This window comes from Convolutriloba macropyga, chromosome 5, assembly GCF_964194025.1.
Source record: "Convolutriloba macropyga chromosome 5, txConMacr16.3, whole genome shotgun sequence".
NCBI classification, from domain to species: Eukaryota; Metazoa; Xenacoelomorpha; order Acoela; family Convolutidae; genus Convolutriloba; species Convolutriloba macropyga.
Window position 1 is genome coordinate 12924127 of NC_134472.1, and position 24315 is coordinate 12948441.

A 24315-nucleotide genomic window follows, 5' to 3' on the forward strand; every position below is an offset into this window, starting at 1 on the left:
TGCAAAAAAGTGCTCCAAATTCGAATATCCCTCCCGGTCAAGATTTTCTGGTTAAAAGAAAAACGGAAACAAGCTAATTAGAAATGCCAACCCTATTGAGATTGGAGCACTTTTTTTTGCATTTTTTTGAATTATAAAACATTAAAATATGCATTTTTTTGAATTATTAAACAATGAAATAAAAGTTGAGGAAAGGTTGCCGAAAATAGCCGAAAAGTGAAAAAGTCGGCAAAAGTTGGCGAATGTCGGCGAGGTTGGCGAAAATAGCCAAAAGTCGGCAAAAAATGCCCACAGTCGGCGAAAATAGCCGAAAGTTGCCGAAAGTGGAAAAAGTCGGCAAAAGATGGCGAATGTCGGCGAGGTTGCTGAAAATAGCCCAAAGTCGGCAAAAGTTGCCGAAAAATGGCGAAAATAGCCGAACGTTGCCGAAAGTAGCAATTTATAAATTTTGTATTATTATCTACCAATTTATAATTCTTTATAAATTATCCATTATTTTCAGCTTCGGATACAAGTTAAATGTAAAAGGCCTCTGCGTGAGTTAAAAAAAACTTGTAGAAAACACTGAAAATCGTTCGATGAAAAATTTATAAATTTTTCTTATAAATTTTGCATTATAATCTACCAATTTATAAATCTTTATAAATTATCCATTATTTTCAAAAAATTTATAAATATTTATAAATTGTTCATTATTTTTCGACTGGGGTATAATATGACACTCGAGTCCGGGAGGATCCCCTACACTAATGGCGAAAAAATTATTCTCGAAATTTGATTACAAAAGGTTGCAATAGAGCGCCAAAGACACAAAATTTAGTTCGTAAAATAATAGGCTGCTAATTCATCTTTGACGTTGAGCAATCCGACATTTTTGGGCATTTATAACTTTCAAGCCCGTAATTTAAGTATTATTCACGTGACTTTGTTTGAAGTCACTGCTAACTTCTTTTAGTTTGAGATAAACGCGTAGGGGTTATCAAAACGTTCAGTCGATATTTTGCTGTGATTTCTGCAAAGTTCGCGCAAAACTGCTTGAAACATATATTTCACATGTTTTAAAATGGGCATTCAATCTTGGCTTTGTCCATAGAAACTTCAGGCATCATAACTTTACGACCTGCAGACATTCTGCATTTTACTACTTGTACTTGCAGTTCTAGTTGCATATAGTTTTATACTGGTGTGATTAAAAATTTTGAAAATTCTAAATATTCAATTAAAAGAAAGTACTCATTATAGAAAAAAATCCGCAATCAGTTCTCCGTGAAGTGCTATGTCAGAATTGTGATTTGGATGCCATGAATGACAGTACAGCTGTTACTATGATAAGCAGGTTCGTTGATTTGAGGAATGCCGATGACGCGCTCTTGCACACATCTTCAAAGTTTGGCGCCCTCGTCCTGTCATAAGGAATTTTCCAGGTGCTGGTTGGGCAATATTGTTTGATGGTGATTTCGTAACACTTTCTCTGAGCCTTATATCCCCTAAAAATTAATTTGTGCAGAATATTTTGGATCATTTCTGTTTTGACCTGAAACTGCAGTTTTGATTACTATACAAGTTTCTCGGAGTGACGCGTGATATCTCAGGATGAGGTCCTCGTTCAAAATTGCGAATGCTTAGACCTATCCAGATCATAAACACCTATGACAAGACTTTGAATCCTTCAAGTTCACTCTAAATAATGTATAGGTAAATTTACCTGAACAGTGTGCAGGTAAGGCCAAGTGCAGGTAAAATTTACCTGCACAATTTTCCCCGGAATTGCTTACCTGCACATTATTCAGGTAATTTACCTGCAATTTTTTTTTGTGATTTTAAGATATCAGTTTGAAGGAAAATTTTTTACAGGAAAACTGAGTTTGAAAATAAAATTCGTAGTTTTTCTTTTCAGATAGCAAAGACAATTCCATAAAGCTTCCCTATGATTTTTCCAAAGATGGACTGAAGTGAACAAAAAATTTAAAATATTTATCAATAACAAAATTTCATTTTCGTTTTTAAAACGTTTTCAAGATTTCCTAAAATGCTCTGGGACTTTTCTTGGACCGGAAGTTACTATTGAAAATAAATGAAAAAAATGGTGAACAATGAATATAATTTTGTTGACTGAACTGAGAAAATTTAATCTTCCACTCTGCAAAAACACATTTAAACCAGAAACCGCAAACTCGGCTAGTTCCAAGCCTCCCCTGCTCTAAAGAAAAATTTGTTTTGGCAAATGGAAGACTGAGAATTTAATACATACCACCGAAAGTTATTCTGCACACTGAAGTCAGGCTGACTAGAAAAGTTGGACAATAACTATTTTTAAAAATTGGCGGAAACGTGCATGAAAATCGCCATTTATTCGGTTCTGGGAGTAATTGCAAGGTACTGTGTGTGAGGGTACTGGCTCAAAATGCTGTCATCTTAGAAGAAATGGAAAAAAAAATTGATGCAGGAATACTTGTTTCCAGGAGATATTTTTCGCTGCATTATGTATTGCTGTTGTAGAAATGGTGTTCTCATGGTCCTAAACATCGTTTTTTAGCTACCAATTACTTCAGCCTTGCACAACGTGGCATATAGTAGGCCCAAGTGAGCTGATAGATGAATTGAAACATCATCTGGTTTTTCGCCGATAACTCAAACACCAAAATTTACATAAGCTCTCGGGAGAATTTAACGTAACAGAAATCCGAAACAACCTCTAAAAAAACTTGAGTCGACGAAACCTATTAATTGACTCATGTCAATTACAACTAGGGATTTATAGGTTTGGATTATTATAACATGTAAAAATTCATCAGTATGAGCACTGCAAGGCACAACAAAATCTGAGCCTCTTGATCCTTTTTCGGGTAATTTGGATCAATGAGAAGAAAACAGAATTCATGAGGCATAATCTAACAATCACTTATAACGTGCAAAGAACTAATCACATAACAAAGGCCATACTTTGTCGAACAAATGATGCAAAACTGATTAAATTCAAAAATTTTTCTGAGTACGGAAGTCAGTCTGACTAGAAAATTTGGCAAAAATTATTTTAAAAGACCGATAGAAACGTGAATCAAATTTTTATGTATTCTATTGTTTGCATTAATCTTAATGTTATGTGTGCAAGGGTTTTTGCTCTAAAATCTGTCATCTCAAAAGAAATGGAGAGAACGTGACGTAGGAATACTTGTTCCCGGGATAAATTTTCCGATGTATTATGTTTTGCAGTTGAGAAATTGGTTTTCCGATGATGGCAAAATTGTTTTTTTTCTTAAATTTACCTTAAACGTGCACAACTTGACATCTAGTAGCCAAATGTGAGCTGATATATTGATAGAAACAACATCAGGATTTTTGCCGATAACTCAAACACCAAAATTTACATAATGTCTCACGAGAATTTAATGAAACAGAAATCCGAAACAACCTCTAAAAAAACTTTACTCGATGAAGCCTATTAATTGAGTCATGTCAATTACAACTAGGGATTTATAGGTTTGGACTATTATAACATGTAAAAATTCATCAGTATGAGCACTGCAAGGCACAACAAAATCTGAGCCTCTTGATCCTTTTTGGGGTAATTTGGATCAATGAGAAGAAAACAGAATTCATGAGGCATAATCCAACAATCACTTATAACGTGCAAAGAACTAATCACGTAAAAAAGGCCATACTTTGTCGAACAAATGATGCAAAACTGATTAAATTCAAAAATTTTTCTGAATACGGAAGTCAATCTGACTAGAAAATTTGGCAAAAATTATTTTAAAAGACCGATAGAAACGTGAATCAAATTTTTATGTATTCTATTGTTTGCAATAATCTTAATGTTATGTGTGCAAGGGTTTTTGCTCTAAATTCTGTCATCTCAAAAGAAATGGAGAGAACGTGACGTAGGAATACTTGTTCCCGGGATAAATTTTCCGATGTATTATGTTTTGCAGTTGAGAAATTGGTTTTCCGATGATGGCAAAATTGTTTTTTTTTCTTAAATTTACCTTAAACGTGAACAAAGTGACATCTAGTAGCCAAATGTGAGCTGATATATTGATAGAAACAACATCAGGATTTTTGCCGATAACTCAAAGACCAAAAATTACATAATGTCTCACGAGAATTTAATGAAACGGAAATCCGAAATGTGCTCTAAAAAAACTTTACTCGATGAAACCTATTAATTGAGTCATGTCAATTACAACTAGGGATTTATAGGTTTGGACTATTATAACATGTAAATTTTCATCAGTATGAGCACTGCAAGGCACAACAAAATCTGAGCCTCTTGTTCCTTTTTGGGGTAATTTGGATCAATGAGAAGAAAACAGAATTCATGAGGCATAATCTATCAATCACTTATAACGTGCAAAGAACTAATCACGTAAAAAAGGCCATACTTGGTCGAACAAATGATGCAAAACTGATTAAATTCAAAAATTTTCTGAATACGGAAGTCAGTCTGACTGGAAAATTTGGCAAAAATTATTTTAAAAGACCGATAGAAACGTGAATAAATTTTTATGTATTCTGTTGTTTGCATTAACCTTATTGTTATCTGTGCAAGGGTTTTTGCTCTAAATATTGTCATCTCAAAAGAAATGGAGAGAACGTGACGTAGGAATACTTGTTCCCGGGATAAATTTTCCGATGTATTATGTTTTGCAGTTGAGAAATTGGTTTTCCGATGATGGCAAAATTGTTTTTTTTCTTAAATTTACCTTAAACGTGCACAACGTGACATCTAGTAGCCAAATGTGAGCTGATATATTGATTGAAACAACATCAGGATTTTTGCCGATAACTCAAACACCAAAATTTACATAATCTCTCACGAGAAATTAATGAAACAGAATTCCAAAATATCCTCTTAAAACTCGAATAGATGAGACCTACATATTGTGTCATGTCAATTACAACTAATGTTCTAGAGGTTTGAACTACTATAACATGTATAAATTCATCAATATGAGAACTGCAGGGCACAAAAAAGTCTGAGCCTCTTTTTCCTTTTTTGTGTAATTTCGATCATTTAGAGATAAACAAATTTCATGATGCAGAATCAAAGAATCACAAATAACGTGAGAAGAACTGATCATGTTACGAAGGCCATGCTTTGACAATCAAGTGATGGAAAACTGATTAAATTCAAAAAATTTTCCGAATACAGAAGTCAGTCTGACTAGAAAGTTTGGACAAAAATTATTTTAAAAGATCGATAGAAACGTAATGTAAATCTCTATCTATTTGATTTTTGCACTAATTGCAACGCTATGTGATCAAAGATACTGGCCCAAAATGCTGTCATCTCAGAGGAAATGGAGAGAACATAACATAGGAATACTTAATACCGGGATAGATATTTTTCCGCTGTATTATAGTTTGCTGTTGGAAAATTGATTTTCCGATGGTCGCAATTATAGTTTTTTCCTCCAATTTACTTCAACATTGCACAAAGGGCACATAGTAGCCCTATGTGAGCTGATATATTATTTGAAACATGATCAGGCTTTTCACCGATAACTCAAACACCAAACTTTACAAGATCTCTCGCGGGATTTGAAACTAATAGCAATCCGAAACGTCCACTACAAAAAATTGACTTGGAGAAAACTTGAAGCGGGGTCAATCATTTCAGCAGCTGTAATTTAATAGGTTTGGACTATTTTAACATGTATAATTTCATCAGTAGGAGCACTGCAAGTCACAAAGAAAAACAGCCTCTTTTTCCTTTTTGGGGTAATTTGGATCATTTAGAGAAAAACAATGTTCATGATGCATAATCTAACAATCAATTATAACGTGCAGAGACCTGATTATGTTAATCAAGCCATGATTTGTCAAACAAAAGATTCAAAACATGTTAAATTCAAAAAGTTGTCTGAACGCTAAAGTCAGTCTGACTGGAAAAGTAGACAAAACTTGTTATAACCAATCGTTAGAAATGTGCATAAAATCTACATTATTCGGCTTTGCAGTTAATTGAACTATTAGGCTTTTGTTGGCCATGGCTCGAAAATTAAAAATCTCAGAAGAAATGAAGAGAACATGACGCAGGAATACTTGTTCCCGGTACAGATATTTTGCCGCTTTATTATGTTTTGATGTTAGAAAATTCGTTTTGCGATGGTCGCAGGCATCTATTTCTTCCTCAATTTAACATCAATCTTGCAAAACGTGACATCTTGTAGCCCTATATGGTGTGACATTTTAGTTGAAACATCATCATGCTTTTCGCCGATAAATCAAACACCACATTTTACATAATTTCTTGCGAGATTTGAGCGTAACAACAACCCGAAACGTACGCTGTCAAAAATTGAAAAATTGAAGCCTAGAAGTTCTGCCGATCCGTTTAGAAGCTCTTATATTATAGGTTTGGACTATTATAACAAATGTAAATTTATCAATATGAGCACTGCAAGGTTAAAAAAATCTGAGCCTCTTTTTCCTTTTTTGTGTAATTTGGATCATTTAGAGATAAACAAATTTCATGATGCAGAATCAAACAATCATATATAACGTGAGAAGAACTGATCATGTTACGAAGGCCATGCTTTGACAATCAAGTGATGGAAAACTGATTAAATTCCAAAATTTTTCCGAATACAGAAGTCAGTCTGACTAGAAAAATTGGACAAAAATTATTTTAAAAGATCGATAGAAACGTAATGTAAATCTCTATCTATTCGATTTTTGCACTAATTGCAACGCTATGTGATCAAAGATACTGGCCCAAAATGCTGTCATCTCAGAGGAAATGGAGAGAACATAACATAGGAATACTTAATCCCGGGATAGATATTTTTCCGCTGTATTATAGTTTGCTGTTGGAAAATTGATTTTCCGATGGTCGCAATTATAGTTTTTTCCTCCAATTTACTTCAACATTGGACAAAGGGCACATAGTAGCCATACGTGAGCTGATATATTATTTGAAACATGATCAGGCTTTTCACCGATAACTCAAACACCAAACTTTACGAGATCTCTCGCGGGATTTGAAACTAATAGCAATCCGAAACGTCCACTACAAAAAATTGACTTGGAGCAAACTTGAAGCGGGGTCATTCCTTTAATCAGCTGTAATTTAATAGGTGTGGACTATTTTAACATGTATAATTTCATCAGTAGGAGCACTGCAAGTCACAAAGAAAAACAGCCTCTTTTTCCTTTTTGGGGTAATTTGGATCATTTAGAGAAAAACAATGTTCATGATGCATAATCTAACAATCAATTATAACGTGCAGAGACCTGATTATGTTAATCAAGCCATGATTTGTCAAACAAAAGATTCAAAACATGTTAAATTCAAAAAGTTGTCTGAACACTAAAGTCAGTCTGACTGGAAAAGTAGACAAAACTTGTTATAACCAATCGTTAGAAATGTGCATAAAATCTACATTATTCGGCTTTGCAGTTAATTGAACTATTAGGCTTTTGTTGGCCATGGCTCAAAAATTAAAATTCTCAGAAGAAATGAAGAGAACATGACGCAGGAATACTTGTTCCCGGTACAGATGTTTTGCCGCTTTATTATGTTTTGATGTTAGAAAATTCGTTTTGCGATGGTCGCAGGCATCTATTTCTTCCTCAATTTAACATCAATCTTGCAAAACGTGACATTTTGTAGCCCTATATGGTTTGACATTTTAGTTGAAACATCATCATGCTTTTCGCCGACAAATCAAACACCACATTTTACATAATTTCTTGCAAGATTTGAGCGTAACAACAATCCGAAACGTCCACTACAAAAAATTGACTTAGAGAAAACTTGAAGCGGGGTCAATCATTTCAACAGCTGTAATTTCAACGGTTTGGACTGTTTTAACATGTATAATTTCATTAGTAAGAGCACTGCAAGTCACAAAGAAAAACAGCCTCTTTTTCCTTTTTAGGGTAATTTGGATCATTTAGAGAAAAACAATGTTCATGATGCATAATCTAACAATCAAATATAACGTGCAGAGAACTGATTATGTTAATCAAGCCATGATTTGTCAAACAAAAGATTCAAAACTTGTTAAATTCAAAAAGTTGTCTGAACACTAAAGTCAGTCTGACTGGAAAAGTAGACAAAACTTGTTATAACCAATCGTTAGAAATGTGCTTAAAATCTACATTATTCGGCTTTGCAGTTAATTGAACTATTAAGCTTTTGTTGGCCATGGCTCAAAAATTAAAATTCTCAGAAGAAATGAAGAGAACATGACGCAGGAATACTTGTTCCCGGTACAGATATTTTGCCGCTTTATTATGTTTTGATGTTAGAAAATTCGTTTTGCGATGGTCGCAGGCATCTATTTCTTCCTCAATTTAACCTTAATCTTGCACAGCTGTTATCTGGTAGCCCTATATGGTTTGAGATTTTAGTTGATACAACAATTGAAATATCGTCAGGCTTTTCGTCGATGACGCAAACTCCGAAAATTAAATAATTTTTTGGGTTATTTGAAAAATTCCGCAGTCTCAAATGTCCTCTTAAAATCCTTCAATAGAAGAAACTTACAGTATTTACCAACTTCTTGATGAGCTCAAATGGCAATACATTTCATTATTGTAACATTTATGATTGGGCTAGAATGAGCTCTGCAAAGTAGGAAAATTTGTAAGCCTTATCTTCTTTTTAGTGCAATTTGGACATTTTAGAGAAATTTTTTACTTGTGATGCGTAACATAAACTTCACGTATGACGTGCAGAGACATTATGATGTGAGGCAAAACCGTGAAGAACAAAACAGAAGCTTTGAAATGTATTCAAAAACTTACAAAAATTCTGCAAACTCAAATCCGTCTTTATATATTACCTCAACAAATATTTTTCCAACCTATCAAAACAAATGTGCTTGACTCTTGCATGCATTCAATATTTTTTTGCTTTGTGGTGTTGTTTTCTGTATTTGCTGATGTAACAATTGCAATTAAAGAGAAAAGAAGGGTATCAAAACTGTACAAATTAATCTTCTTTAGGTTTGTTTTTGCTTTTTGTTTATGAACGATTTTTTCTTTGCGGCTCTAGGGGATGTGCTTGAGCTCTTTACTTTGGATAAAACCCCAGCAGAGTAGGGGTCAAATAGAGTGTCCCCATATATATTTTTTATATTGTTTTATTTAGTTGAGAAGGTCAATTTTTGCCCTGTATGCGCCGAACATCGTTTTTGGTCAATTTTCGACTATGTCGGGTGTGACATAGTAAAGTTGTAAATTTTTATGTCCCTACGACAAACTATAGTGATTGAGATTCCTCATTTGATGGAGAATATCACTATATGTATATATTGTACCCCATTTCCGCACGTTTCGGTGGTCTATTTTAGCGAAACATGAAACATGAAACATTGAAGTAAAAATTATATTTTTGAGGGCACGCTTTTTGTTTAAGACGATTTTTTATCTGAACTACTCTGCCAATTTGGCCGGTCACAGTCGCATTTTGTTTGTCCTAATCCCCTCTTGATTGCGGTGTTTATTGGTTTCTCAAGTCGGCCTAATCAACAAGTTGGAGGATAGAACTTGTTTTTTATCACATTGAGAAAGTAACTTAATGTTTTGTAATTTTTCGAATTTCTCATTCATTTTTTGACCAAAACGAGCGATTAATGGCTTAATCTGTTGCTTTTTGGACGTTCTTCACTGAAACGGCTAGTCACAGTACTGAAAATATTTGTTGAACTGTTATTTAATGATGAATGAAGAAAAATGAATCTCTTCTCAATTTTTATGGCTGTGTGGGGTTTTGCGCAATTGAACAAGTTTTTCGGCGTGCGTTTTGTATTTTCTAGACACTTTCTAAGTTGCTGAAGCTAATTGTATCAAATAATTGGGTTAATTTAACAATTTTTCTTTTTTCACGATTTCATCAAATTTCTGTGGATGTTGTTTTATGTCAAAACACACAAAACATCATAACCTTCATGGTGAGGTGGGAAATTTTTTCCCACCTCACGATGAAGGTTTGCCGTGACCTAGAACGTGGAAGTGGACCAGAATTACACCCACAAAAACGCCGGGAACGCTGTTTCACGTTATTTTACGTCTGGTCCGGAGATCTTGGGCTTCGATTTTAGCCCAAAAAATGGGGTACAGAACAGTATTTTGTTAATATCTGCTGAAGTACTGGACCAAATTAAACGAGAGTAGTCGCATTTTGTTGGCACTGAACCCCTCTTGCTTGCAGTATTTGGTTGGTTTCCCAAATCGGTCTAATCAAAAAGTTATTAATGTTCAAAGTTGAAATAGGCCGAATTTTCGGGCTATTCTGGGTGACCCAAATTTCGGTACAACAAAACGCGCGATTTACCCAACAAATGTTAGTGTTTTAGAATCCTCAGTTAGTGGGGAGTATGCCCATATATATTTCTCATAGCGTTTTACGGAATTGAGATGATCAAATTTGGCTCTGAAGTTAGGTCACCATGCTTTTTTGGTGATTTGGTACCGTACCTTATAATTGCTATAACTCCTCGAAAAATGTACCGATTGTGCTCATTTTTTAATATTATGCGTATCTCAAGCAGTGCTACAAACAGTACTAAGGGCGTTTATTTTGGTTCAGCCGTTTTAGAGAAATTGGCCAGTACACTTGCCCACCGTTTTAGCCCCAGAAGCGATTGACACCATCCGGCACCAGTTTTGAATCTTTGAATTTTGTTACTTCAGGTTACAAAATTAGTGTTCTGAATAGCCCGTCTAATGGTGATTCTGAATATGTATACTTTATATAGCGTTTTTGCAGGTTTAGAGGTTCAATTTTGGCTCTGCAGACCGAGTACTCTGCTTCTTTGGCCATTTGGTACGGTACCTTTATGTTGGAATATCTCCATGTAGAGTGAACCGATTTTTGATCTGTTTGTTGATTTGAACTCAGCTTGAGCCGTACTTGAATCCCTGTAAATAGCGTTTTGTTTCTTTCAGCCGTTTTTGAGAAATTGGCCAGGACACATACCCCCATTTTGAGCTATTCGTGTCCGGTACTTTCCCTGTATCTACATGTTTGACCACTAAAACTAGCTCATTTAGGCTCGTTAATTAGTTCGTTAGACTCCTTTGATAATGGGGATTGTCCCCATATATATTTTACCCCACATTTTATGTAGTTGAGATGTTCAATTTTAGCTCTGAAAGTGAAGCATCTCTCCTCTAAGGCCATTTGGTACGGTACCTATTTTTTGCTATAACTCCTTGAAGAGTGCACCGATTGGGCTCATTTTCTAATATGACACGTGTCTCAAGCAGTGCTACAAACTGTACTAAGGGCGTTTTTTTTTGTTCAGCCGTTTTTGAGAAATTGGCCAGGGAACTTGGCCCCGGTTTGACCTCCTGAGGAGAGAAGCACTACCATGAATACGATATTAAACTATATTATTCGTCTCTGGTCATGTCGTCTGTCACCTTGACACACTATGTGTGGCTTGTGTGGTTATAACCACTGGTTATAATGAGTGGTTATAGTTTATAGTGGTTATAATGTGGTGTTATAGTACAGAAACAGGACCCGAAATGGGTCGTTTTGGTCATTTGGTACGGTACCTTGATGTTCGAATATCTCCTCGTAGAGTGAACCGATTTTTGATCTGTTTTTTTATTTCAACTCAGCTTGAGCCGTACTTGAATCCTTGTAAATAGCGTTTTGTTTCTTTCAGCCGTTTTCGAGAAATTGGCCAAGACACATACGGTCATTTTGCCGTTTTAGTGACCGGTACGTTTCGTGTTTCTACTTGTGAAATGTTGAAAATTATTGTTTTGACTGCACGAATAGGTGCATTGAACTCCGTTTGTAACGGGGAATCTCCCCATATATACTTTGTATAGGGTTTTCCGAGATCTAGGGGGTCAATTTTCACTCTGCAAGTGACCCCCCCCCCCCAACCCCCATGAATATATGTCCAAAATCGTGTATTTTCCTTGTGAAAGTAGGAAAATTGTTGTTTTGGGGTACCAGTATAAGCACTGTAGTCCTCATGTTTTGTGGGTAAACTCTATTCCAATTTTCAGCCATTTTGGTTGAGGGGTTGATCTTCTCTCCTCTTATTACTTATATAAACTATTATTCTAAGGTGAGGGCGTTTCGCCCCATGGGGTGCACCTCCCCCCCCCTGTCCCGTTGAGACGCCGGTTAGTCGGTTCCCCCCCCCCCCCCGCTGGGCTTTGGTGCACCCCATGATGGGGATGTAGGTGCGGTGCGTGCGTGCGGGCGTTTTTCGAGCGTTTTTCGGGCGTCCTTCTTCGTGTTTGTGTTTCGCTGTGTCTGTGTTTGTTTTCTTTTTAAGCTAAAGCTCTGATTTTTCAGAGCTTTTGTTTGTCTTTGAGGAGCAGCAGCAGCAGACGTCAAACAGTGAGTACGCACGTTGTGCTTTCTTTGTTTTCTGCTTTCCAGCGCTCACAGTGATGGCCTGAGCATTTTTTTGTGCTTGCTCAGCGCCTCCTGTGGCCAAGCGCTGCAATTATTTTAGTCGTGTGTCAGCACTCATCGAGTGCGTTTTTCTTCCGCAGCGCTGCCTAGTAGCAGTGCAGTTTGGGCGTAGGCGCTCACAGAGATGGCTTGAGCAGTGTGTTTTTCTTTTTTTTTGCTCAAAGCCTCCTGTGACCAAGCGCCGCAATTATTTCAGTCGTGTGTCGGCACTCATCGAGTGCGTTTTTTTGCGCAGCGCTGCCTAGAAGCAGTGAATTTTGGGTTGTAGGCACTCACAGTGATGGTTTGTGCTCTTTGTGTGTTTTGTTCTGCTCAGGCCTTGGAAGCGCTTTCATTTTGGTGCTTTTTTCGTCTGAATGAGGTTGCCATTTTCCTCAAGTTCGCTAGTTATTTCATCAAAATTCTTCTATCTTTGTAATTTTTCTGGCCTCATAGCGCCGCAAACCCCCATATAACAGACTTTAGATACCTGTCAGTTGGTATATGATCCAAAAAGGGTGATGAATGCGTTTGAAAGACGACAAACGGTGTCCATCTAAGCAAATTTCCTATAACTCAAAATTTGTTTTTTTCAAACTTTATAGTAGTCGGTATTCCAAGACAAAACACATTTTTCCATGATTCATAGTAATGGCTTGATCCTGCCAGCGCGATTGATTGTGAAAAATGCTGGAAAACTCTTGAACTGGAAATTGGTTCGAAAAAAATAGGCAATTTAGAGTCCAATTTGCTTCTGTTTCTGAGAGGCTGTAGGTGTCCTTTTTCACGACCATCTGGAGAAACATAAAATGGTTTCTAAGGGTCGATACTGTTTCCAAATGCTTTGTACACATTTGGAAACGGGTGCATAAAAAATCTGAGGCCTCAGAAGCCCTTTCATCTTGGTGCTTTTTTCGTCTGAATGAGGTTGCCATTTTTCTGCAGTTCGCTGTTTTTTTCATCAAAATTCTTCTATCTTTGTAATTTTTCTGGCCTCATAGCTCCGCAAACCCCCATGTAACAGACTTTAGATACGTGTCACTTGATGTATGATCCAAAAAGGGTGATGAATTCGATTGAAAGACGACAAATGGTGTCCATCTAAGCAAATTTCCTATAACTCAAAATTTGTTTCAAACTTTATAGTTGTCGGTATTCCGAGACAACACATTTTTCCCTGATTCATAGTAATGGCTTGATCCTGCAAACGCAATTGATAGTGAAAACTGCTAGAAAACTCTTGAACTGGAAATTGGTTCGAAAAAAATAGGCAATTTCGAGTCCAATTTGCTTCTGTTTCTGAGAGGCTGTAGGTGTCCTTTTTCACGACCATCTGGAGAAACATAAAATGGTTTCTAAGGGTCGATACTGTTTCCAAATGCTTTGTACACATTTGGAAACGGGTGCATAAAAAATCTGAGGCCTCAGAAGCCCTTTCATCTTGGTGCTTTTTTCGTCTGAATGAGGTTGCCATTTTTCTGCAGTTCGCTGTTTTTTTCATCAAAATTCTTCTATCTTTGTAATTTTTCTGGCCTCATAGCTCCGCAAACCCCCATGTAACAGACTTTAGATACGTGTCACTTGATGTATGATCCAAAAAGGGTGATGAATGCGATTGAAAGACGACAAATGGTGTCCATCTAAGCAAATTTCCTATAACTCAAAATTTGTTTCAAACTTTATTGTTGTCGGTATTCCGAGACAACACATTTTTCCCTGATTCATAGTAATGGCTTGATCCTGCAAACGCAATTGATAGTGAAAACTGCTAGAAAACTCTTGAACTGGAAATTGGTTCGAAAAAAATAGGCAATTTCGAGTCCAATTTGCTTCTGTTTCTGAGAGGCTGTAGGTGTCCTTTTTCACGACCATCTGGAGAAACATAAAATGTTTTCTAAGGGTCGATACTGTTTCCAAATGCTTTGTACGCATTTGGAAACGGGTGCATAAAAAATCTGAGGCCTCAGAAGCCCTTTCATCTTGGTGCTTTTTTCGTCTGAATGAGGTTGCCATTTTTCTGTAGTTCGCTAGTTATTTCATCAAAATTCTTCTATCTTTGTAATTTTTCTGGCCTCATAGCTCCGCAAACCCCCATATAACAGACTTTAGATACTTGTCACTTGATATATGATCCAAAAAGGGTGATGAATGCGATTGAAAGACGACAAATGGTGTCCATCTAAGCAAATTTCCTAAAACTCAAAATTTGTTTCAAACTTTATAGTTGTCGGTATTCCGAGACAACACATTTTTCCCTGATTCATAGTAATCGCTTGATCCTGCAAACGCGATGGATTGTGAAAACTGCTAGAAAACTCTTGAACTGGAAATTGGTTCGAAAAAAATAGGCAATTTCGAGTCCAATTTGCTTCTGTTTCTGAGAGGCTGTAGGTGTCCTTTTTCACGACCATCTGGAGAAACATAAAATGTTTTCTAAGGGTCGATACTGTTTCCAAATGCTTTGTACGCATTTGGAAACGGGTGCATAAAAAATCTGAGGCCTCAGAAGCCCTTTCATCTTGGTGCTTTTTTCGTCTGAATGAGGTTGCCATTTTTCTGTAGTTCGCTAGTTATTTCATCAAAATTCTTCTATCTTTGTAATTTTTCTGGCCTCATAGCTCCGCAAACCCCCATATAACAGACTTTAGATACTTGTCACTTGATATATGATCCAAAAAGGGTGATGAATGCGATTGAAAGACGACAGATGGTGTCCATCTAAGCAAATTTCCTAAAACTCAAAATTTGTTTCAAACTTTATAGTTGTCGGTATTCCGAGACAACACATTTTTCCCTGATTCATAGTAATCGCTTGATCCTGCAAACGCGATGGATTGTGAAAAATGCTGGAAAACTCTTGAACTGGAAATTGGTTCGAAAAAAATAGGCAATTTCGAGTCCAATTTGCTTCTGTTTCTGAGAGGCTGTAGGTGTCCTTTTTCACGACCATCTGGAGAAACATAAAATGGTTTCTAAGGGTCGATACTGTTTCCAAATGCTTTGTACACATTTGGAAACAGGTGCATAAAAAATCTGAGGCCTCAGAAGCCCTTTCATCTTGGTGCTTTTTTCGTCTGAATGAGGTTGCCATTTTTCTGTAGTTCGCTAGTTATTTCATCAAAATTCTTCTATCTTTGTAATTTTTCTGGCCTCATAGCTCCGCAAACCCCCACATAACAGACTTTAGATACCTGTCACTTGATATATGATCCAAAAAGGGTGATGAATGCGATTGAAAGACGACAAATGGTGTCCATCTAAGCAAATTTCCTATAACTCAAAATTTGTTTCAAACTTTATAGTTGTCGGTATTCCGAGACAACACATTTTCCCTGATTCATAGTAATGGCTTGATCCTGCAAACGCGATTGATTGTGAAAAATGCTAGAAAACTCTTGAACTGGAAATTGGTTCGAAAAAAATAGGCAATTTCGAGTCCAATTTGCTTCTGTTTCTGAGAAGCTGTTGGTGTCCTTTTTCCCGACCATCTGGAGAAACATAAAATGGTTTCTAAGGGTCGATACTGTTTCCAAATGCTTTGTACACATTTGGAAACGGGTGCATAAAAAATCTGAGGCCTCAGAAGCCCTTTCATCTTGGTGCTTTTTTCGTCTGAATGAGGTTGCCATTTTTCTGTAGTTCGCTGTTTTTTTCATCAAAATTCTTCTATCTTTGTAATTTTTCTGGTCTCATAGCTCCGCAAACCCCCAAATAACAGACTTTAGATACCGGTCAGTTGATATATGATCCAAAAAGGGTGATGAATGCGATTGAAAGACGACAAATGGTGTCCATCTAAGCAAATTTCCTATAACTCAAAATTTGTTTCAAACTTTATAGTTGTCGGTATTCCGAGACAACACATTTTTCCCTGATTCATAGTTATGGCTTGATCCTGCAAATGCGATTGATTGTGAGAAATGCTAGAAAACTCTTGAACTGGAAATTGGTTCGAAAAAAATAGGCAATTTCGAGTCCAATTTGCTTCTGTTTCTGAGAGGCTGTAGGTGTCCTTTTTCACGACCATCTGGAGAAACATAAAATGGTTTCTAAGGGTCGATACTGTTTCCAAATGCTTTGTACACATTTGGAAACGGGTGCATAAAAAATCTGAGGCCTCAGAAGCCTTTTCATCTTGGTGCTTTTTTCGTCTGAATGAGGTTGCCATTTTTCTGTAGTTCGCTAGTTATTTCATCAAAATTCTTCTATCTTTGTAATTTTTCTGGCCTCATAGCTCCGCAAACCCCCACATAACAGACTTTAGATACCTGTCACTTGATATATGATCCAAAAAGGGTGATGAATGCGATTGAAAGACGACAAATGGTGTCCATCTAAGCAAATTTCCTATAACTCAAAATTTTTTTCAAACTTTATAGTTGTCGGTATTCCGAGACAACACATTTTTCCCTGATTCATAGTAATGGCTTGATCCTGCAAACGCTATTGATTGTGAAAAATGCTAGAAAACTCTTGAACTGGAAATTGGTTCGAAAAAAATAGGCAATTTCGAGTCCAATTTGCTTCTGTTTCTGAGAAGCTGTTGGTGTCCTTTTTCCCGACCATCTGGAGAAACATAAAATGGTTTCTAAGGGTCGAAACTGTTTCCAAATGCTTTGTACACATTTGGAAACGGGTGCATAAAAAATCTGAGGCCTCAGAAGCCCTTTCATCATGGTGCTTTTTTCGTCTGAATGAGGTTGCCATTTTTCTGTAGTTCGCTGTTTTTTTCATCAAAATTCTTCTATCTTTGTAATTTTTCTGGTCTTATAGCTCCGCAAACCCCCATATAACAGACTTTAGATACCGGTCACTTGATATATGATCCAAAAAGGGTGATGAATGCGATTGAAAGACGACAAATGGTGTCCATCTAAGCAAATTTCCTATAACTCAAAATTTGTTTCAAACTTTATAGTTGTCGGTATTCCGAGACAACACATTTTTCCCTGATTCATAGTAATGGCTTGATCCTGCAAACGCGATTGATTGTGAAAAATGCTAGAAAACTCTTGAACTGGAAATTGGTTCGAAAAAAATAGGCAATTTCGAGTCCAATTTGCTTCTGTTTCTGAGAGGCTGTAGGTGTCCTTTTTCACGACCATCTGGAGAAACATAAAATGGTTTCTAAGGGTCGATACTGTTTCCAAATGCTTTGTACACATTTGGAAACGGGTGCATAAAAAATCTGAGGCCTCAGAAGCCCTTTCATCTTGGTGCTTTTTTCGTCTGAATGAGGTTGCCATTTTTCTCAAGTTCGCTATTTATTTCATCCAATTTCTTCTATCTTTGTAATTTTTCTGGCCTCATAGCGCCGCAAAACCCCATATAACAGGCTGTAGATACTTTTTGATTGATATATGATCAAAAAGCGTGATGAATACTTTTGAAAGATGACAAATGGCGTCCATCTAAGCAAATTTCCTATAACTCAATATTTGTTTCAAACTTTATAATTGTCGGTATTCCGAGACGGAACACATTTTTCCCTGATTCATAGTAATGGCTCGATCATGCAAACGCGATTGAATGTGAAAAATGCTGGAAAACTCTTGAACTGGAAATTGGTTCGAAAAAAATATAGAATTTTGAGTTCAATTTGCTTCTGTTTCTGAGAAGCTGTTGGTGTCCTTTTTCCCGACCATCTGGAGAAAATTAAAATGGTTTCTAAGGGTCGATACTGTTTCCAAATGCTTTGTACACATTTAGAAACGGCTGCATAAAAAATCTGAGGCCTCAGAAGCCCTTTCATCTTGGTGCTTTTTTCGTCTGAATGAGGTTGCCATTTTTCTGTAGTTCGCTGTTTTTTTCATCAAAATTCTTCTATCTTCCTAATTTTTCTGGCCTCGATGCGCCGCAAACCCCCATATAGCAGACTGTAGCTGCCTTTTGAACAATATTTGATCAAAAAAAGGGTGATGAATAAGTTTGAAAGATGTCAAATGGCGTCCATATAAGCAAATTTCCTATAACTCAAAAATTGTTTCAAACTTTATAGTTGTCGGTATTCCGAGACAAAACACATTTTTCCCTAATTCATAGTAATGACTTGTTCATGCAAACGCAATTGAATGTGAAAAACGCTAGAAAACTCTTGAAATGGAAATTGGTTTAATAAAATAGAGAATTTTGAGTCTAATTTGCTTCTGTTTCTGAGAAGCTGTTGGTGTCCTTTTTCCCGACCATCTGGAGAAACATAAAATGGTTTCTAAGGGTCGATACTGTTTCCAAATGCTTTGTACACATTTGGAAACGGGTGCATAAAAAATCTGAGGCCTCAGAAGCCCTTTCATCTTGGTGCTTCTTTCGTCTGAATGAGGTTGCCATTTTTCTCAAGTTCGCTATTTATTTCATCAAAATTCTTCTATCTTCGTAATTTTTCTGGCCTCGTTGTGCCGCAAACCTCCATATAGCAGGCTGTAGATGCTTTTTGAACAAAATTTGATCAAAAAAGGGTGATGAATACATTTGAAAGATGTCAAATGGCGTCCATCTAAGCAAATTTCCTATAACTCAATATTTGTTTCAAACTTTATAATTGTCGAATTCCGAGACGGAACACATTTTTCCCTGATTCATAGTAATGGCTTGATCATGCAAACGCGATTGAATGTGAAAAATGCTGGAAAACTCTTGAACTGGAAATTGGTTCGAAAAAAATATAGAATTTTGAGTTCAATTTGCTTCTGTTTCTGAGAAGCTGTTGGTGTCCTTTTTCCCGACCATCTGGAGAAACATAAAATGGTTTCTAAGGGTCGATACTGTTTCTAAATGCTTTGTACACATTTGGAAACGGCTGCATAAAAAATCTGAGGCCTCGGAAGCCCTTTCATCTTGGTGCTTTTTTCGTCTGAATGAGGTTGCCATTTTCCTCAAGTTCGCTATTTATTTCATCAAAATTCTTGTATCTTTGTATTTTTTCTGAACTCATAGCGCCGCAAACCCCCATACAACAAGATGTAGCTACTTTTTGATTGATATATGATCAAAAAAGAGTGAAGAATACTTTTGAAAGATGACAAATGGCGTCCATCTGAGCAAATTTCCTATAACTGAAATTTGTTCCAAACTTTATAGTAGTCGGTATTCCAAGACAAAACACATTTTTCTATGATTCATAGTAATGGTTTGGTTATGCAAACGCGATTGAATGAGACAAATGCTCGAAATCTCTTGTACTGGAAGTTGGTTCAAAAATATAGAATTTTGAGTCCAATTTGCTTCTGTTTCTGAGACGCTGTTGGTGTCCTTTTTCTCGACCATCTGGAGAAATATAAAATGGTTTCTAATGGTCGATACTGTTTCCAAATGCTTTGTACACATTTTGAAACGGGTGCATAAAAAATCTGAGGCCTCGGAAGCCCTTTCATCTTGGTGCTTTTTTCGTCTGAATGAGGTTGCCATTTTCCTCAAGTTCGCTATTTATTTCATCAAAATTCTTCTATCTTCGTAATTTTTCTGGCCTCGATGCGCCGTAAACCCCCATATAGCAGGCTGTAGATGCCTTTTGAACAACATTTGATCAACAAAAGGGTGATGAATACGTTTGAAAGATGTCAAATGGCGTCCATCTAAGCAAATTTCTTATAACTGATATTTGTTTCAAACTTTATAGTATTCGGTGTTCCGAGACAAAACACATTTTTCCATGATTCACAGTAATGACTTGGTCATGCAAAAGCGATTGAATATTAAAAACGCTTGAAAACTCTTGAACTGGAAATGGGTTGGAAAAAAATAGAATTTTGGGTCCAATTTGCTTCTGTTTCTGAGAGGCTGTTGGTGTCCTTTTTCACGACCATCTGGAGAAACATAGAATTGTTTCTAAGGGTCGATACTGTTTCCAAATGCTTTGTACATATTTGGAATTGGGTGCATAAAAAATCTGAGGCCTCAGAAGCCCTTTCATCTTGGTGCTTTTTTCGTCTGAATGAGGTTGCCATTTTTCTGAAGTTTCGCTATTTTTTTCATCAAAATTCTTCTATCTTTGTAATTTTTGGGCCCTAAAGTGCCCTAAGCCCCATATAACCGGTCATCAAAACCTTTTGATTGAAATGAGACGAAATATGCAATGGATCGGTCGGAAAGATGATAAGCAATTTCCCTATAACCGAAATTTGTTTCGTTTATTTAGAGACAGAAGACCTTTTTCTTTTTTATAGTAATGATTTGTTCGTGCAAACGCAATAAAAGGTTAAAGAAGCAAACAAATTGGTTGCAATTGACCTATAAATTGTTTGCAATTGATTTCGATGCCGGGATTCAAAAGACAGTATTTACTTTTGTTTCTAGATGCCTCGATCTTATGTCCGGAAGAGATCTGCAAACACGTCTATGGGTTATCTCAAAATTGTTGCAAAACAAAAGGTTGAAAGGGGCTCATCAATTCGAGAAGCATCGAGGAGAACTGGTGTCCCGTACTCTACTCTGAGACGTTTTGTGCTGAATGAATCTTGTTCCAAAACCGGGAGGCCTGCTCTATTCAGCGAATATCAGCAGAAGACAATATTCAAAGCGCTCTCTTTCACGTACTTGACTGTTAAGCAACTCAGAAAACACGTGTTTTTGTTTTCCAAAAACATGAGGGTTCAGATTCCAGCATCGTGGAAAATGCAAAAACTTGCCGGTTACGAGTGGTGTCTCTCATTTATTAAGAAGTTTCCTAACGTTGGTCTCTTCATAAAGAAGTCAAAGCTAGCAAAAACGTCAGTGCCTTGTATCATGGTGCTTTTTTCGTCTGAATGAGGTTGCCATTTTCCTCAAGTTCGCTATTTATTTCATCAAAATTCTTCTATCTTCGTAATTTTTCTGGCCTCGATGCGCCGTAAACCCCCATATAGCAGGCTGTAGATGCCTTTTGAACAACATTTGATCAACAAAAGGGTGATGAATACGTTTGAAAGATGTCAAATGGCGTCCATCTAAGCAAATTTCTTATAACTGATATTTGTTTCAAACTTTATAGTATTCGGTGTTCCGAGACAAAACACATTTTTCCATGATTCACAGTAATGACTTGGTCATGCAAAAGCGATTGAATATTAAAAACGCTTGAAAACTCTTGAACTGGAAATGGGTTGGAAAAAAATAGAATTTTGGGTCCAATTTGCTTCTGTTTCTGAGAGGCTGTTGGTGTCCTTTTTCACGACCATCTGGAGAAACATAGAATTGTTTCTAAGGGTCGATACTGTTTCCAAATGCTTTGTACATATTTGGAATTGGGTGCATAAAAAATCTGAGGCCTCAGAAGCCCTTTCATCTTGGTGCTTTTTTCGTCTGAATGAGGTTGCCATTTTTCTGAAGTTTCGCTATTTTTTTCATCAAAATTCTTCTATCTTTGTAATTTTTGGGCCCTAAAGTGCCCTAAGCCCCATATAACCGGTCATCAAAACCTTTTGATTGAAATGAGACGAAATATGCAATGGATCGGTCGGAAAGATGATAAGCAATTTCCCTATAACCGAAATTTGTTTCGTTTATTTAGAGACAGAAGACCTTTTTCTTTTTTATAGTAATGATTTGTTCGTGCAAACGCAATAAAAGGTTAAAGAAGCAAACAAATTGGTTGCAATTGACCTATAAATTGTTTGCAATTGATTTCGATGCCGGGATTCAAAAGACAGTATTTACTTTTGTTTCTAGATGCCTCGATCTTATGTCCGGAAGAGATCTGCAAACACGTCTATGGGTTATCTCAAAATTGTTGCAAAACAAAAGGTTGAAAGGGGCTCATCAATTCGAGAAGCATCGAGGAGAACTGGTGTCCCGTACTCTACTCTGAGACGTTTTGTGCTGAATGAATCTTGTTCCAAAACCGGGAGGCCTGCTCTATTCAGCGAATATCAGCAGAAGACAATATTCAAAGCGCTCTCTTTCACGTACTTGACTGTTAAGCAACTCAGAAAACACGTGTTTTTGTTTTCCAAAAACATGAGGGTTCAGATTCCAGCATCGTGGAAAATGCAAAAACTTGCCGGTTACGAGTGGTGTCTCTCATTTATTAAGAAGTTTCCTAACGTTGGTCTCTTCATAAAGAAGTCAAAGCTAGCAAAAACGTCAGTGCCTTGTATCAATTGCTTGAGGGATGTTCAATTAATAAATTTTGGTTTTGCATGCGAAGAATGTTGCCAAATTACGTGCTATCGCTGCTTTCGTTGTCGGGAGTTCAGATGCTGCAATCCTTCGTAATAATTTGTGTTCTGTAGGTCTTTGATTGCAATAATGTTTCAGATCTAAAGATTTCCGTATTTTTGTGCAACGGTTCCTAGATGTACTCAATCATTGTTTCGTAAAAATACGTAGTCTTCTCTTGTTTAGTTTTCTGCAAGCAGAGGTTGAGAATGTCAAGTTTAAATAGGCTTAAGAATTGGTTTACAATTATTTACGGCATGTTAGTGCTTCCTTGTTCCTCGTGAAACGGCGTTTTGCTCTACAGCATGCTCGTTTCCATCAACTTTTTAGGAGAACGGTAACGATCATTCAGGATAAGTTTCCTCGCTCTATCAAGATTAACCAAACTGGCGTTTTGCTCTACAACATGTCAGTTTTTGTTTTCTAAGGGTGATTGGCGTTTTGCTCTACAGCATGTCAATCTTTGCAACTTGAAACTTTTCAACCTAATTTTTTTTAACCCAATTTTATTTTAATAGTATTTTGAAATGAAACGGCGTTTTGCTCGACAGCATGCTAATTTCGGTCAGGTTTTTAGGAGAACGGTAACGATCATTGAGGATAAGTTTCCTCGCTCTATGAAGATTAACAAAACTGGCGTTTTGCTCTACAGCATGTCAGTTTTTTTGTTTTTGAAGGGTGATTGGCGTTTTGCTCTACAGCATGTCAATCTTTGCAACATGAAACTTTTCAACCTAATTTTTTTTCGACCCAATTTTTTTGTAATAGTGTTTTGAAATGAAACGGCGTTTTGCTCGACAGCATGCTAGTTTCGGTCAGGTTTTTAGGAGAACGGTAACGATCATTCAGGATAAGTTTCCTCGCTCTATGAAGATTAACAAAACTGGCGTTTTGCTCTACAGCATGTCAGTTTTTTGTTTTCGAAGGGTGATTGGCGTTTTGCTCTACAGCATGTCAATCTTTGCAACATGAAACTTTTCAACCTAATTTTTTTTCGACCCAATTTTTTTGTAATAGTGTTTTGAAATGAAACGGCGTTTTGCTCGACAGCATGCTAGTTTCGGTCAGGTTTTTAGGAGAACGGTAACGATCATTCAGGATAAGTTTCCTCGCTCTATGAAGATTAACAAAACTGGCGTTTTGCTCTACAGCATGTCAGTTTTTTGTTTTCTAAGGGTGATTGGCGTTTTGCTCTACAGCATGTCAATCTTTGCAACATGAAACTTTTCGACCTAATTTTTTTTCGACCCAATTTTTTTGTAATAGTGTTTTGAAATGAAACGGCGTTTTGCTCGACAGCATGCTAGTTTCGGTCAGGTTTTTAGGAGAACGGTAACGATCATTCAGGATAAGTTTCCTCGCTCCATGAAGATTAACAAAACTGGCGTTTTGCTCTACATCATGTCAGTTTTTGTTTTCTAAGGGTGATTGGCGTTTTGCTCTACAGCATGTCAATCTTTCCAACTTGCAGCTTTTCAAATTAAATTTTCTTCCACTTTAATTTTTTGTAATAGTATATGAAAGTGAAACGGCGTCTTGCTCTACAGCACGCTCGTTTCCATCAAGTTTTTAGGAGAACGGTAACGATCATTCAGGATAAGTTTCCTCGCTCCATGAAGATTAACAAAACTGGCGTTTTACTCCACAGCATGTCAGTTTTTTTTTCTAAGGGTGATTGCCGTTTTGCTCTACAGCATGTCAATCTTTCCAACTCGCAACTTAACTGTTTTGCTTCAATGCGTGTCGTTCCGTCTTTCAAAATGAGGTTAAGGTCTTCAAAGTTAAGGTTTTGGTTTAAATGCAGTCCT

General features: G+C 36.8%; 1 protein-coding gene across 1 annotated transcript in view; it reads right to left on the reverse strand.

Moving 5' to 3' along the window:
- Window positions 1–1196: 1196 nt before the first annotated feature.
- The window catches only part of LOC142339809 (uncharacterized), a 55033-nt gene continuing 31914 nt past the window's right edge, over window positions 1197–24315 (reverse strand). The window contains exon 5 of the mRNA XM_075390092.1: window positions 1197–1487. Coding sequence (XP_075246207.1) covers window positions 1280–1487 — 208 coding nt within the window. The 3' untranslated portion in view covers window positions 1197–1279. The remainder of the gene's footprint in view (window positions 1488–24315) is intronic.